Raw genomic sequence first — 14,246 nt, forward strand, 5'->3', positions numbered from 1 at the left:
TCACAAAGCAGTTACAAAGCAGTACCAAAGCAGTCACAAACCAGTCACAAAGCATTAATAATGCAGTCGCAAAGCAGTCACACAGCAGTCCCAAAGCAGTCCTAAAGCAGTCGCAAAGCAGTCCCAAAGCAGTCACAATGCAGTCACACAGCAGTAACACAGCAGTCAAAAAGCAGTCACAATGCAGTCACACAGCAGTCAAAAAGCAGTCACAATGCAGTCACACAGCAGTTACAAACCAGTCACAATGCAGTCACAAATCAGTCACACAGCAGTCAAAAAGCAGTCACACAGCAGTCAAAAAGCAGTCACACAGCAGTCAAAATGGAGTCACACAGCAGTCAAAAACCAGTCGAACAGCAGTCACACAGCAGTAAACAAATCAGTCAAAAAGCAGTCACACAGCAGTCACAAACCAGTCACACAGCAGTCACAAACCAGTCACAATGCAGTCACAAACCAGTCACAAATCAGTCACACAGCAGTCACAAATCAGTCACACAGCAGTCAAAAAGCAGTCACAGAGCAGTCAAAAAGCAGTCACACAGCAGTCAAAAAGCAGTCACACAGCAGTCAAAAAGCAGTCACAAAGCAGTCAAAAAGCAGTCACAAAGCATTCACACAGCAGTCACAGAGCAGTCAGAAAGCAGTCACAAAGCAGTCCCACAACAGCAGTCACAAAGCAGTCCCACAACAGCCGCGCAACAGTCACAAATCAATCACACAGCAGTCACAAAGCAGTCACAATGAGTGGCAGCCTGGCGAGGAAGCGAGTGTCCACGGTTCGATTCCCGCACAGACTGTGAATTTTGCCCAACCCCTTCCTCTCTCCTCCCATCGACTGGATGACAGTTGTCTTTTGGATGAGACGATAAATCAGGATCCAGTGTGCAGCAGGCACTTTGCGCACATAAAAGAACCCAGGGTAACATGTGTGTGCGTGCGTGTGTGCGTGCGCGTGCGTGCGAGCGCGCACGCGCGCGTGTGTGTGTGTGTGGTGTATGTGTGTGTGTGTGATGTGTATGTGTGTGTGTGTGTGGTGTGTGATGTGTGTGTGTGTGATGTGTGTGTGTGTGTGTGTGTGTGTGTGTGTGTCAGGCCTCCCTCAGTTTCACAGGGGCAGCCTCAGGACCCGTGCTGGGACTGTTTCTTCTGGGCGGAGTGTTCCCCTGGGCTAACGGATACGTGAGTCTCTCACCTGCCTGTCTCTCTCTCGGCTTCTCCTGGACAGACACATTCATACACACACGCGCACTCATGTAACCTCACACACACACACACACACACACACACACACACACACACTGTGACTGTACTCTGTGTGTGTGTGTGTGTGTGTGTGTGTGTGTGTGTGCGCGTGCGTGCGTGTGTGTGTGTGTGTGTGTGTGTCTCTTCCTGATGGTAGTGACAACACTGATAATCAAGACAAAGACACTAAGGACATCAAAGTGGTCATTGCTTCTTCAACTGTTGCCAGTAACTGACTGGATATACCCCTTTCTCATTTTCCCCCCGGGGCGTAGATTTGGTATGGCCTCAAACTTATCCACTCCCCCAAGCCCCTGGATAAAAGAAAACGATGGTTTTCCCTGCGAAATACAATGCATGATTAGATCAGTTTCAGTTTCAGTAGCTCAAGGAGGCGTCACTGCGTTCGGACATATCCATATACGCTACACCACATCTGCCAAGCAGATGCCTGACCAGCAGCGTAACCCAACGCGCTTTGTCAGGCCTTGAGGAAAAACAAAGAAAAGAAAAAAGGTGAATAAATAATAGATAAGCTTACACAAATAAATGAATAAATAAATTATAAAAAAATGTAGTAGTAGTAATAATAATAATAATAATAAATTAATAACAATAATAAATAAATAAATAAGATAACAATGATGATAAATAAGCAAATAGATGTAAAACATGAAGACACACATTTACATATACACCCACACATGCATAACAGATATGCACCGAACATGCAGTTTCACAGATATGAAAGCACAGTTAAATACATATACGTATCGCAGCTTCCACAGTACACACACACACACACACACACACACAGATGAACACTTACTTGTACAAGCACACACACATATGCCCATATCTCCACACACAGATATATATATATATATATATATATATATATACATATATATATATATATATATATATATATATATATACGTTCCAATATCCTGTTGCTCCCACAGTGTAGGCATGCATACACTCACATACCTCATCCTCTACCCCACCTCCCCCCGCACCCCCACCTCCCCCTCACACACACACACACACACACGCACGCACGTGCACAGAACTCTACTGACACTTGTACTTGTGTACACTTACACTCTCGCGCATGCACAAACGCACTCAAAAATACAGACCCACACATGCACACAAACACACATATACACACACGCACAGAGGCTGCCACTGATTGGCCGCAAGAGGGATGGGAAAAGATCTCTGATGCCAAGAACGTGGCGTCTAGTGTGTTGCTCAGTCTATTGTATTTGGAAAAGCCCACAGAGACTGTTCCGTTTTGAAGAAATTTGCGCAATGTTGGTTTGGAAATGATGCCGATATTTGTTTGTAATGTAAAGCATCGTGCTCTACCTTTCGTGTTAGACTTATGGCCACTCCCTCTCTCTGCTTTTATTTCTTTGAGGCGATCGATGGTGTGATGGCCTTGTACCTGTTCTTTTTGATATTCTTTGACTTTTCTGAGGATTTCCGATTTTCCTAGATGTAGGCCGCTCGTTGGTGTTGCGTTACCAGCAAGTCTGTCAGCTCGCTCATTTCCCTTAACACCTGCATGTCCCGGGCAGTATGACCATGTGAGTTTTTTAATCTGAAAGTTGCACATTGCCTTTTGCCACTCTGGGCTTCCCATTCCGTTTTCAGTTTTCTGTATGAGGTTCATTGAGTCGGTTAGAATCATGGCATGTTGGTTTCCGGGCGTATGGATAGACGATAGCCACTGGAGGGCATGTGTCGCAGCTTCAACTTCCATCGTTAGGCTGGAGGTTGTGACTTTGTAGGCAGCATTCTCTTCCAAAATTGTTTTTCCATTTTGTTTCGCAGTGAATCCCCAACCAGACTGGTCTTTGGTGACTGAGCCATCTGTGTATATGATGATGTCCTCTTCTTTACTGTTTTCTTCTATGAGTAGCTTCACTTCCGCATCAGTTTTGCCCTCTGGCCATTCCCGACAATGTCTTCCTAGAGTGGGTGAAATGGCTGTGTTGAATAGATGGTTGAGGTTTTCGGGGGTTTTCTCCCATTCTTTTGTTTCTTTCAGGTCTTGTAGTCGGCATACTAGCTGGATTGTGTCTTCTGCTTGCCCCATCCATGATCTTCCTCGTCCTAGGCGGCTGCCTTTTGGTTCTTTGACTGCGTCATGCAGTGGGTTTTGAGGGTTTTCTAATGCTTTGAAGTAGGTCTTGACCTGTTCTAACTTGTTTCTGGCCTGCACTGAAGGAAGGTCAAGCAGGTATCGCATGGTTTCTGTGGGCGTGTCTTTTGTTGTTCCAAGGATCAGCCTCATAGCTTCATTTTGAACTCTTTCTAATTTTAGGAGTTGCTTTGAGACGGTGTTGTTAGCCCAAATCCATAGTCGATCACACTGAGGACGAGTGATTGGTATAGCAGGAAGAGGTGGCGTTGTTCAATACCTTTGGTTGTCATTGGTTTTAAGACTGAAAGGCCCTTTTTGCATTTGAGAACAGTATTTTCCGTATGTTTTCTGAAGGTCAGCATCCTGTCGAAGTGTATTCCTAGGTAGTGTGGGCTTTCGCTGGATTGATGGAAGATCCTGTGTCTTTGCACCATTGAGCAATATTGTTAAGTTGTTTCTGGACGGCTTTAGTTCTTTCCTGAGCATCTTTCGAAGTTTTGAAGACCAGGCCATCATCCACAAGAGTAAGCACCCGAGCTATTCCATTGTTGTTTAAGTCTGCAAGGCCCTTCGTGTAGACATTGTAGAGGACAGGAGAGAGCGAAGACCCTTGTGGCAGTCCCATGGATAGTTTAGAAGGTGCAGACATCCAATCTCCGAGGCGCAGGACGACGGTTCTTTCCTGAAGCGCTGCTGCTATCCATCTTGTCAGTGTCAAACTTACTCCATACCTTAGTAGCAGCTCCATGAGGTGCACAAACTGGACTTTATTGTAGGCATCTTCAAGATCGATTGCTACTGCTAGTGTTTCTTCTTTTCTTTGAAATCCTTCATACACCTCATATGCAAAAGCAGCTGCGTTTTCCCATGTGGACTTGCCTGTTCTGTAACCACCTTGATTTGAAGGGAGAATGTGCCTGTGTTCAAGATCCCTTGCAAGTTTCCTGGCTATCATGCGTTCCATGAGCTTTCCGGCAATGTTTTGCATGGTTAGGATCCGGTAGCCGCTTACTTGATGATGGTCCTTTCCTGGTTTTGGTATGGGTTTTAAGAAGCTGTGTGTCCAGTCCTCCGGCACATGTCCATTGTGGAAACTGTTTTGATATAGATTGAAAAGGTTGCTTCTGTCTTCTTCCGATAGTTCCTTGATGTCCGAGTAGCGAACTTTGTCTGGGCCAGGAGCTGATTCTTTCTTGCATTTAGCTATTGCTTCGTTTAGATCATCTATTGTCAAGTCATCATCAGGTCCAGTCTGCATAAGGGTTTGGTTTAACTCCTCAACATATTTCTTTTTCTCATCTAAGTTTCTTTGATCGCTCTGTTGTATGAAACGTTTGAGCAGGGCGGATCCTTTTTCTTCGTTTGTCTTAAGCTTGGTTCCGTCAGTGTCTACCATGTCTGGGGTTGTTGTTGTGCACGTTTTCCCTTCCATGCGACGATAAAATTGCCAGAACTCTGTCAATGTTGAGTCATAACTGAGTGCCTCGCAAAACTGTTTCCACTTGTCATTTTTGGCCTCTTGAGCAATGATTTCAAACTGTTTAGTTTTTTCTTTCATTTTTGTTTCAATATCTTTGTCCGGAGATAGTTTTGTTCTTTCTTTTTGCCAAAGTTTGACAGCCGCATGTTTTTCTATCCAGGCTCTCTCTGTGTCAGTATTCCACCATGGGGGCTGAATAGTTTGCATCCTGTTCGGTGCCGTTCTTTTGTTTCTTCTGCGTCTTAATTTTTCGATGACAGTTGTCTCTTTGGTTTCATACTGAAATGGATCACGCGGTTTCATACAGGGTTTATCTGACAGTTTCTGTAGACTGAACACTACCGGGAGGTGGTCACTGCCTTGGTGTGGAAGCGTCTCTGCGTTCATTTCTGCTCTGAATTTTGGAGATGTTAGAGTGATGTCGATCACACTGTCACTGTCCCCTTGTCTTGTTCCAAGGCGAGTTGGGGATGTGGTTGTTAATGGGCTAAGAAGAATTTCCCCTATCATTCCTTCAAGTGCGAGTCCTTGTGGGTTGATGTTCTGCTGGTCCCATAGCCTCGATCTTGCATTGAGGTCTCCACAGATAATGACTGAGTCTCCAAGTTCGTTCTCTATTTCCTCTAAAAAGGCCCAATCCTCTTTTGTTGTGCAGGTTCCTGGGTGAACATAGGCATTGATGAGCATGATGCTTTTGTGAATTCCGTCAGGTTTTTCGAGACGCACCCCCACTAGTTCACATGAGTTGCTACACCATTTCTCTAGATTTATGGTGGAAACTTTGTTTTTTAGGTTTTTGTTCAGTATGATTGCTACTCCTCTTCCTTCATTCCTTTGAAAGACTGTGAAATTCTCAAAATGTATTGGTCTGTCTGCACTTGTCCCGGTCTCTTGGAGACATAAAATGTCAAAATCATATGCCAATTTCTCAATTGTTGAGATTCTCATTCTTGCGCTGGAACAATTCCAACTGCCGATTCTAAAGAATTTCTTTGACAGCCGCTCTGCTTTTGTCATTCTGCTACATAAGCACAATCTTTTCCCACCTCTTTTGCCACGCCTGTTTTGGGGTTTTGGGGATCTGAATTTATGTCTTGTGCTATGCAGCTGATCCCCAAGGTGCACGCGAGACAGGGTTTTGTTGGTATCCATAGAATGGTGTTCTATGTGCTGAGGGAAAAAATTTGGTCGCCCTGACAGAGCCTCTTATCAGGGAAGGGCAATGGATGTCCATCTGTGTGGAGTCCGTCAGCCTGGTGTTGCCCTAAGGCCAGACTGCATACAGTTAGTGACTGTTTAACCCAACAGCCATTCATCCCATTGGTACTCTATGTAAGCCGTGGGATTGGGGATTTTGTCAGGTTGTCTCCTCTTAGCCAGTGGAAGGGTGCATCTGGGTATTTTTGCGTAGCAGATTTTATTTTGCAGAAAAATACAGGTCCTTCTCTAATATTGAGCCCTCTCAATAATTTACTAATAATTCAAACATTAAACAATAACGCGATAACAAATTATTAATCAACTTCACAGAAAAATAACTTATCTTTGTTTTGAAGCTTGTAGGCTGTCTGTCATACACTGCCCAGAGTGATTTTAACACCTGGCGGTTTCAGCCACATACACAATTTCAAATACTGCCCACACACACCTCTCTCGTGATGGGTCCGCCAAGCGTTGCATAACTACAACGGTCAACCCGCGCGCGCTCCCAGCCGGTGCTGCACCGCTTCTAGGCCCTCTCTGTCATTCACTAACAATTCAAAAACTAAACAACAATGCGATGACAAGTTTTGAGCCCTCTCAATAATTTACTAATAATTCAAACATTAAACAATAACGCGATAACAAATTATTAATCAACTTCACAGAAAAATCACTTATATTTGTTTTGAAGCTTGTAGGCTGTCTGTCATACACTGCCCAGAGTGATTTTAACACCTGGCGGTTTCAGCCACATACACAATTTCAAATACTGCCCACACACACCTCTCTCGTGATGGGTCCGCCAAGCGTTGCATAACTACGACGGTCAAAAAAAAATTCCGATTTTTCACCATTTGAAAATACACATGATGTATTCGTGTATCATACATGCTCATTATGACACGCAAAATTTTAACATTCACGCGTTCAAGTTTTTGCCACAACCCACTTCTCCAAACCGAATCAAAGGTTTTTTTTTCCATGAACAAAAGCAGAAGTTTCTTCTGTTTCATGGAGAAAAAAAACATCAGTTAGTGACTTTAAAAACAGACTTTTGATTTTACGTAGAATGGGATTGTCAAAATCCTGTTTGGGCCCCTGAAAGTGAATGGTTTGCATTAATGATATAATCAGTCAGTCTAGCACTTAGCACTAAAGTGAACAGTTTTCCAACACAGCTGAGCAAAAGTTATTCCCCTATCATTATCACAGTCAAGTGTGTCACCTTTGTCTTTATACAATAGTGATATCAAGCCCGATATCCGTTTTTTCTGGCACGAAACCTTCATCCAGTACCTTGTTAAATAATTTGCATCATGGATATGTAAGCAAAGGGACGCTGTTAATGATATATTCATAGAAGGTCAGGTCTTCGCCACCAGTTTTGCCTTTCTTGTCTTTTGATGGCTGAAGTAATCCCATCTTCAGTAATTGGCACGTTTAAAGCACCATCATGATACTGCATTTACCCCCCCCCCCACACACACACACACCCGCCTCCCCAACTCCTCCCCCCCCCCCCCAAGCCCCCACCCCCTCCCTCGTTTTAATATCACTCAAAGCTAATAGACGTTATATTAAAAAGAAAGACACACGCACATTCACACACGCCACCATCACCGTCGCCGCCACCACCACTACCACTATCACCATGCAACATAGAATATATCTATCAAGCTGCTCCCGTAGTTTGGGGGGGTATATTCAAAAGGGTTCTAGTTTTAGTTTTGAGGGGATTAATTTCGGTATGATTCAAAGCACCTCCGGGGATACGGTTAAACTCATCCCCAGCGGTAAATCCAGTAGATCAGACCAATGTCGTGTCTGGAAAATGGTTCCAAGCATCCGCCCAGAAACACACTTCCCTATGAGTTATTTCAATTATCATTATTATACAGGGTTTCAGGGAGGGGTAGTACCTCTGACGGGGGAACACGTGGTGCTCTCCGGAGTAGTTAGTCCGCTTTGGTCCCCACCTGGCACCCAGCTCTCACCTGTGGCTCCCTGTAGCTGTTTGCATGCAACAGCGGCCACACCCCGGACAAGGCTTCCACTGGCCGGCAGAACCGGGTGAGGGTAGCCGACGAGTCTCAAACCCTCGGTAAGTTAGGGCTTGTCTACCTACGCATGCGAAGACTGATTGGGCGGAGGAAACCATCATGTCCAAAGACCAGGAAGGCAGTTCCAGCAGGCGCTGTGGAGCGCTCAGAGCAAGGCGAGTCACGAAAGGAGTCTTGGTCATTCACTGCAGCAGGGGAGGTCTCCAGACGTAACTGTTTTCCATGCCACTGGATCAAGGTTTCTCCTGCTGAGAGAGTGGGATTGCCCATGTGCAACGGCTCTTCCACTTAACCCTTTGATGCCAGGAACTTTCTTGGTACCCGAGGAATTAGTCAAACTCATGCACAGGTGTCTGTGTAACCCAGCCCCACAACTTCCAAAACCACAAGCCCTGCGGCGATGGAGTGGCGAAAGTGACAGGTGGAGGTAACCACTGGGAGTCATAGTCACGAGCCTGCACGTAGGCGGCCTGGGACCAGCGGTCACTGTTCTCTGAACCCAGGGCAGCCAAGAACTTCGGCAGCATCTCAGGCAACTGAGCAGCCTCGTCAGGACAGCACTGTTCACCCTAGTAAGGGAGGGGCCTAGAAAAGGTAGTCCAAACAAAGCCTGCCCTCAACCGTCCGGCCAGCTCACCACGGCTGGCGGACTTAACCATTTGCGGTCGATTCCAACAGAGAAAGAAAAAACTTACTCGGGACATGGAAAGTAAGGACCCTCATGGACAGAGACAACATCTCAAGGGACAGCTCTCACTGCCAAAGAACTGTCAAGATATAGCACTGACTTCGCAGCTCTCGGCAAAGCTTGGCTTGCTGAAGAAGCATCAACAGAGGCAGACAGCGGATACACGTTCTTCTGGAAAGGCACGGCCCAGAACGAGGACAGAATTCACAGAGTTGGATTTGGCATCAAGTCTAGCCTCCTTAAGCACATTCCCGATCAACCCACTGGCATCAATGAAAGACTGTTAAAACTTTGCCTCCCTATCAGCAACAAGCGCTTCGTCACTGTCATGAGCGCGTACGCTTGACGAGCACAGAGGTGATCAAAGAACAGTTTTACGCTGACTTGGATACTCTGCTGCACACCACATCTGCCTCCGACAAATTCATGGTTCTATGCAACTTCAACGCCAGAGCTGGCAGAGACTGTGAGCAATGGAAAGGAGTGATAGGGAAGCATGGAGTTGGGAAGATGAACAGCATGGCCTCCTACTGAGCAAATATACAGAGCATGACCTGCTGATAACTAACACAACGTTCAGGCAGGCTGATAGGTACAAAACGACATGGATGCACCCCAGATGTAAAAAATGGCGTCTCATCAACTTTATCATCACCCACCAACGTCACAGCAGCAACCTCCTCATCACCAGGGCAGTGCGTGGTGCAGATTCCTGGATGGATCACAGGCTTGTTAGAGCTGAGCTCAACATCTGCATAGTCCCCCTCCACCGTAAACGCCCAAAGCTCGTTAGAGAGGCCCTCAACACAGCTAGACTCCTGTCACCCAGATACCAGCAGGAATTCCAAGCCAGACTTGATGATAAGTTTGAGGCGACAGGACCACTAACTGGTGGACCAGAGGAAAAGTGGATCCAGTTTAAAGACGTCGTCACAGAGACAGCCATGACAATGCTGTCGGACCACAGTCCAGAGAAAACTCCGCGCCATGTAAGACCAATGGTGGAAGAAGGTTGATGAAGTGCAGCTCTATGCAGACACTAACAACTCCAAGATGCTGTTCAGCGCCATCAAGTCTGTCTACGGCCCCTCATGATGAGGAACAGCCCCTCTGCTTTCTGCTGATGGCTCTGCCACTATCAAAGACAAGGAGGTCAGTGCAAGGTGGGAAGAGCACTTCACAACTTTTCAATCAGCCATCTACTGTTGACCAGGAAGCTCTACAACAGATACTCCAGAAGCTTACACAGGAGGACCTCGACCTACCCCCCACTGAGGATGAAGTTAGGACTGCCATAAAGGAAATGAACTGCGGGAAAGCACCAGGAAAAGATGGAATTCCTGCTGAAGTGTACAAAGCACTTGGAACCACAGCTTTAAAAGCGTTCCACGACGTCCTCTCGATTATCTGGGAGGAAGAAGACATGCCAGCAGACCTCCGAGATGCCACTATTGTGGCGCTTTACAAGAAGAAAGGGGCAAAATCAGACTGTGGCAATTACAGAGGAATTTCTCTTCTCTCTGTCACTGGAAAGACACTTGCCTGCATCTTCCTCAACAGGCTCATCACCAATATCTCTGAGAACAAACTTCCCGAAACCCAGTGTGGTTTCGCCGCTGCAAGGGACAGACAACATAGGGCCTCGTCCTCCTCAGTTCAAAATTCAGACCATTGCTGCGACACCTGGGCACCTGTGTGCTTCCAGCTTTGGGCTGCGGAGTCACATGCGCTGTCCTCGTTGATTACGCAGACCTTGTCATTGCCGGCTCCCGACGGACTACCAAGATTATTTCATTTCTTTCTATTCTTTTTTTAATCTTATCTTATTTTTCCCTCAAGGCCTGACTATGCGCATGTGGTTACGCTGTTGGTAGGCACATGTTTAGCAGATGTCTTGTAGTGAAAGTATATGGATTTGTCTGAACACAGTGACGCCTCCTTGAGAAACTGAAGTGAATAAGGCAAAGGCTGAAGTGTTTCCACTGGAGTAATTCGAGGACTTCCCCCATGGCGTTAAGTTGGGTGTGGGGTCATGGCAGGGCAAAACAGCAGGTGAAGGTGATGATTACGAGGATGACAGTGATACAAAAGTTACTGACACAATCAAACATGACAGTACATCCATCCCTCTTTCCAGCTCAGTCAGGAACCTCAGCGTTGTCCTTGACAACACATTGTCCGTGCAAAATTTTATCAGTCAGACCTGTCGATCCTTGCTATTGTCAATTGCGGCGCATCAGTTCTGTTCGGAAGTATCTGTCCACCGACGCAACATCTGGACCTGTTTCTCTCATTCTCTCTCGCCTTGACTTCTGTAACTATATATTGACTAGTTTGCTTGTTTCATCCATCCAGTCCCTTCAGTGCATACAGAACTCTGCTGCCCGACTTGTCCTCAGAAAGAACAGATCTGAGCACATCACTCCTCTTTTGCAGTATCTCTATTAGCTCCCTGTCTCACACAGAATAAAGTACATGATCAGCACTCCATGTTATAAATGTATTCACAAATTTTCCTGTCTCTCTGGCTGCCTTCACCTCTACACCCCACCTCGCTCTCTACGATCTACTTTGGATCCACTGTTTCTGCACACCCAGATTCCAACACCACTGTCAGCCGCCGTTCTTTCTCTGTCTTTGGACCTTTCATTTTGAATGAACTTCTATCGCTTCGTCCGTCAGGTCTCCGCACTCACCTCTTTCACGTCTGGCTTTAAACCCACCTCTTCCCAAGATAGCCTTCATCCACTGCCTCTTCCTTGTCTTCATTTTCTCCAGTTTAGAGTTATGCATGCGTGTGAATGACCTGTGAAAGCGCCTTGATTTGTCTTTGCACAAGATTCAGCGCTTTATGAAATTTAATACTAATTATTATTATCATCACTCCATTCAGGGAGCGGTGGTGGGCGGTTTGCTGGGTCTGGCTTTCCCCATGTGGATCAGCATCGGAGCCTACAACCTCCCCCCCACCCCAAACCCCCTCCCCTTTCCCACCAACGGCTGCGTGTCTGTGAACGCGTCTGACACCACCACCATCCTCATGACACCTCTGACGTCGACTGTCTCAACCACCCCAGCGCCGATTGTAGAACCGTGAGGAGAATTGATGATGCTTTGGAGCCTGCATGTCTTGTATCCGTGTCTGTCTGTCTTCATGTTTCACTGTGTGCCCTTCTCTGTGTCCCTCTGTCTGCCTGTTTCTCTGTGTTTCTCTGTCCCTGCCCTGTCTGTGTGTCAGTGTCAATCTCCTTCCTTCCCTTCCACCACCCTTCCTCTCTCTGCCTTTCTGTCCATCAACGTGTCAGTTCTCCGCAGTTTAGTTTAACTTCAGTCCATTTTTGACTCACTTGTGTAAATAAAGCGAGTCTATGTTTTAACCCGGTGTTCGGTTGTCTGTGTGTGTGTGTGTGTGTGTGTGTGTGTGTGTCCGTGGTAAACTTTAACATTGACATTTTCTCTGCAAATACTTTGTCAGTTGACACCAAATTAGGCATAAAAATAGGAAAAATTCAGTTCTTTCCAGTCATCATGTTTAAAACAATATTGCACCTCTGGGATGGGCACCAAAAAAAAAAAAAAAAAAAAAATGAAGCCTAATTATATGCAAACAGCATTTACTGTTATATTTATATTTTTTGTATTCTCTAAACTTGGCACTTTGATCTGATATTCTGACCCAACAACAAGAGCAGTCATTATTATCATTTTTTGTTCAAACAGGAACTTCTTTTGCTAAGCATGGAAGTTTTATTTATTTTGCAAACGTTTTGGTGCAGATAGTAAAAAAGGGAAATAACTCTGTAATTAATGCTAGGGGACTTAATTCGAATCTGGTCAGGACTTTTTTTTGTTCTTTTTTTTTTTTTTAACGCGAAGGTTTATAATAACAAATACACATTTTAACGATTAGATTTTTTTTTAAAAGTGTATCACAAGTGAGTCTTGAAGGCCTTGCCTCTCTTGTTCATTAATATTGTTAACTGTTGTATTCAGTGACGAAGCACAATATAAGCCCCAAAATATTTAATGCACAAGTTATCTCTTTTTTAAAATACCAAACGCTGTAATGTAAACTGTCTTGTTTCATGGATAGTCAGTCAGGGTTTTCACCATCAATAAACAGAAATTTAGCCTATTTAAGGAGTTAATTAAGAAGATTCAAACTGTGCAACCTGGCATCTTATACACCTGTGGTTTGGCCGGGCTGTGTGGTGTTGATCTGCTTGGTGCAGCTTTGGATGGCGTGTGTGTTGTTGGAAGGTGACTGCTTTTTGGGTGGCGTGTGTGTTGTTGGAAGGTGACTGCTTTTTGGGTGGCGTGTTTTGTTGGAAGGTGACTACCTTTTGGATGGCGTGTGTTGTTGGAAGGTGACTGCCTTTTGGGTGGCGTGTGTTGTTGGAAGGTGACTGCTTTTTTGGTGACGTGTGTGTTGTTGGAAGGTGACTGCCTTTTGGGTGGCGTGTTTTGTTGGAAGGTGACTGCCTTTTGGATGGCGTGTGTTGTTGGAAGGTGACTGCCTTTTGGGTGGCGTGTGTGTTGTTGGAAGGTGACTGCTTTTTGGGTGGCGTGTGTTGTTGGAAGGTGACTGCTTTTTTGGGTGGCGTGTGTTGTTGGAAGGTGACTGCTTTTTGGTGACGTGTGTGTTGTTGGAAGGTGACTGCTTTTTGGGTGGCGTGTTTTGTTGGAAGGTGACTGCTTTTTGGTGACGTGTGTGTTGTTGGAAGGTGACTGCCTTTTGGGTGGCGTGTTTTGTTGGAAGGTGACTGCCTTTTGGGTGGCGTGTTTTGTTGGAAGGTGACTGCTTTTTTGGTGGCGTGTGTGTTGTTGGAAGGTGACTGCTTTTTTGGTGGCGTGTGTGTTGTTGGAAGGTGACTGCTTTTTGAGTGGCGTGTGTTGTTGGAAGGTGACTGCTTTTTGGGTGGCGTGTGTTGTTGGAAGGTGACTGCTTTTTGGGTGGCGTGTGTGTTTTTGGAAGGTGACTGCCTTTTGGGTGGCGTGTGTTTTGTTGGAAGGTGACTGCTTTTTGGATGGCGTGTATTTTGTTGGAAGGTGACTGCTTTTTTGGTGGCGTGTGTGTTGTTGGAAGGTGACTGCCTTTTGGGTGGCGTGTGTTTTGTTGGAAGGTGACTGCTTTTTGGATGGCGTGTATTTTGTTGGAAGGTGACTGCTTTTTGGGGGCTCACGTGTGTGTTTAGAAACATTGGAAGGAAGCGAAGGAGTCCGCGCTAAATTTTACAGAGAACATCACTGCACAATCTTTCCACAACTGACCAACAAAATCAGCAGATCTTTCATTTTGCCTAGAACCTTGACTTCGAAGCACTGTTATATTTTGCTTGAACTGCGCACTGCGTTTACAAATAGAACACTTCGTAAATATCAAAAAGGAAAAATTGAACACAAGATACCAAA

At 45.6% G+C, this 14,246-nt stretch overlaps 1 protein-coding gene across 4 annotated transcripts in view; it reads left to right on the forward strand.

Annotated features, from left to right (window-relative positions):
• The window catches only part of LOC143277877 (sodium-coupled monocarboxylate transporter 1-like), a 98,548-nt gene that overhangs the window by 79,578 nt on the left and 4,724 nt on the right, over positions 1–14,246 (forward strand). For all 4 annotated transcript variants that reach the window (XM_076582827.1, XM_076582826.1, XM_076582824.1 and 1 more), the window contains 2 exons: positions 1,099–1,185; positions 11,728–11,927. In XM_076582827.1, the coding sequence (XP_076438942.1) occupies positions 1,099–1,185; positions 11,728–11,927 (287 nt within the window). The remainder of the gene's footprint in view (positions 1–1,098; positions 1,186–11,727; positions 11,928–14,246) is intronic.

Source organism: Babylonia areolata, chromosome 35 (assembly GCF_041734735.1).
Source record: "Babylonia areolata isolate BAREFJ2019XMU chromosome 35, ASM4173473v1, whole genome shotgun sequence".
In the NCBI taxonomy this organism is placed as follows: domain Eukaryota; kingdom Metazoa; phylum Mollusca; class Gastropoda; order Neogastropoda; family Buccinidae; genus Babylonia; species Babylonia areolata.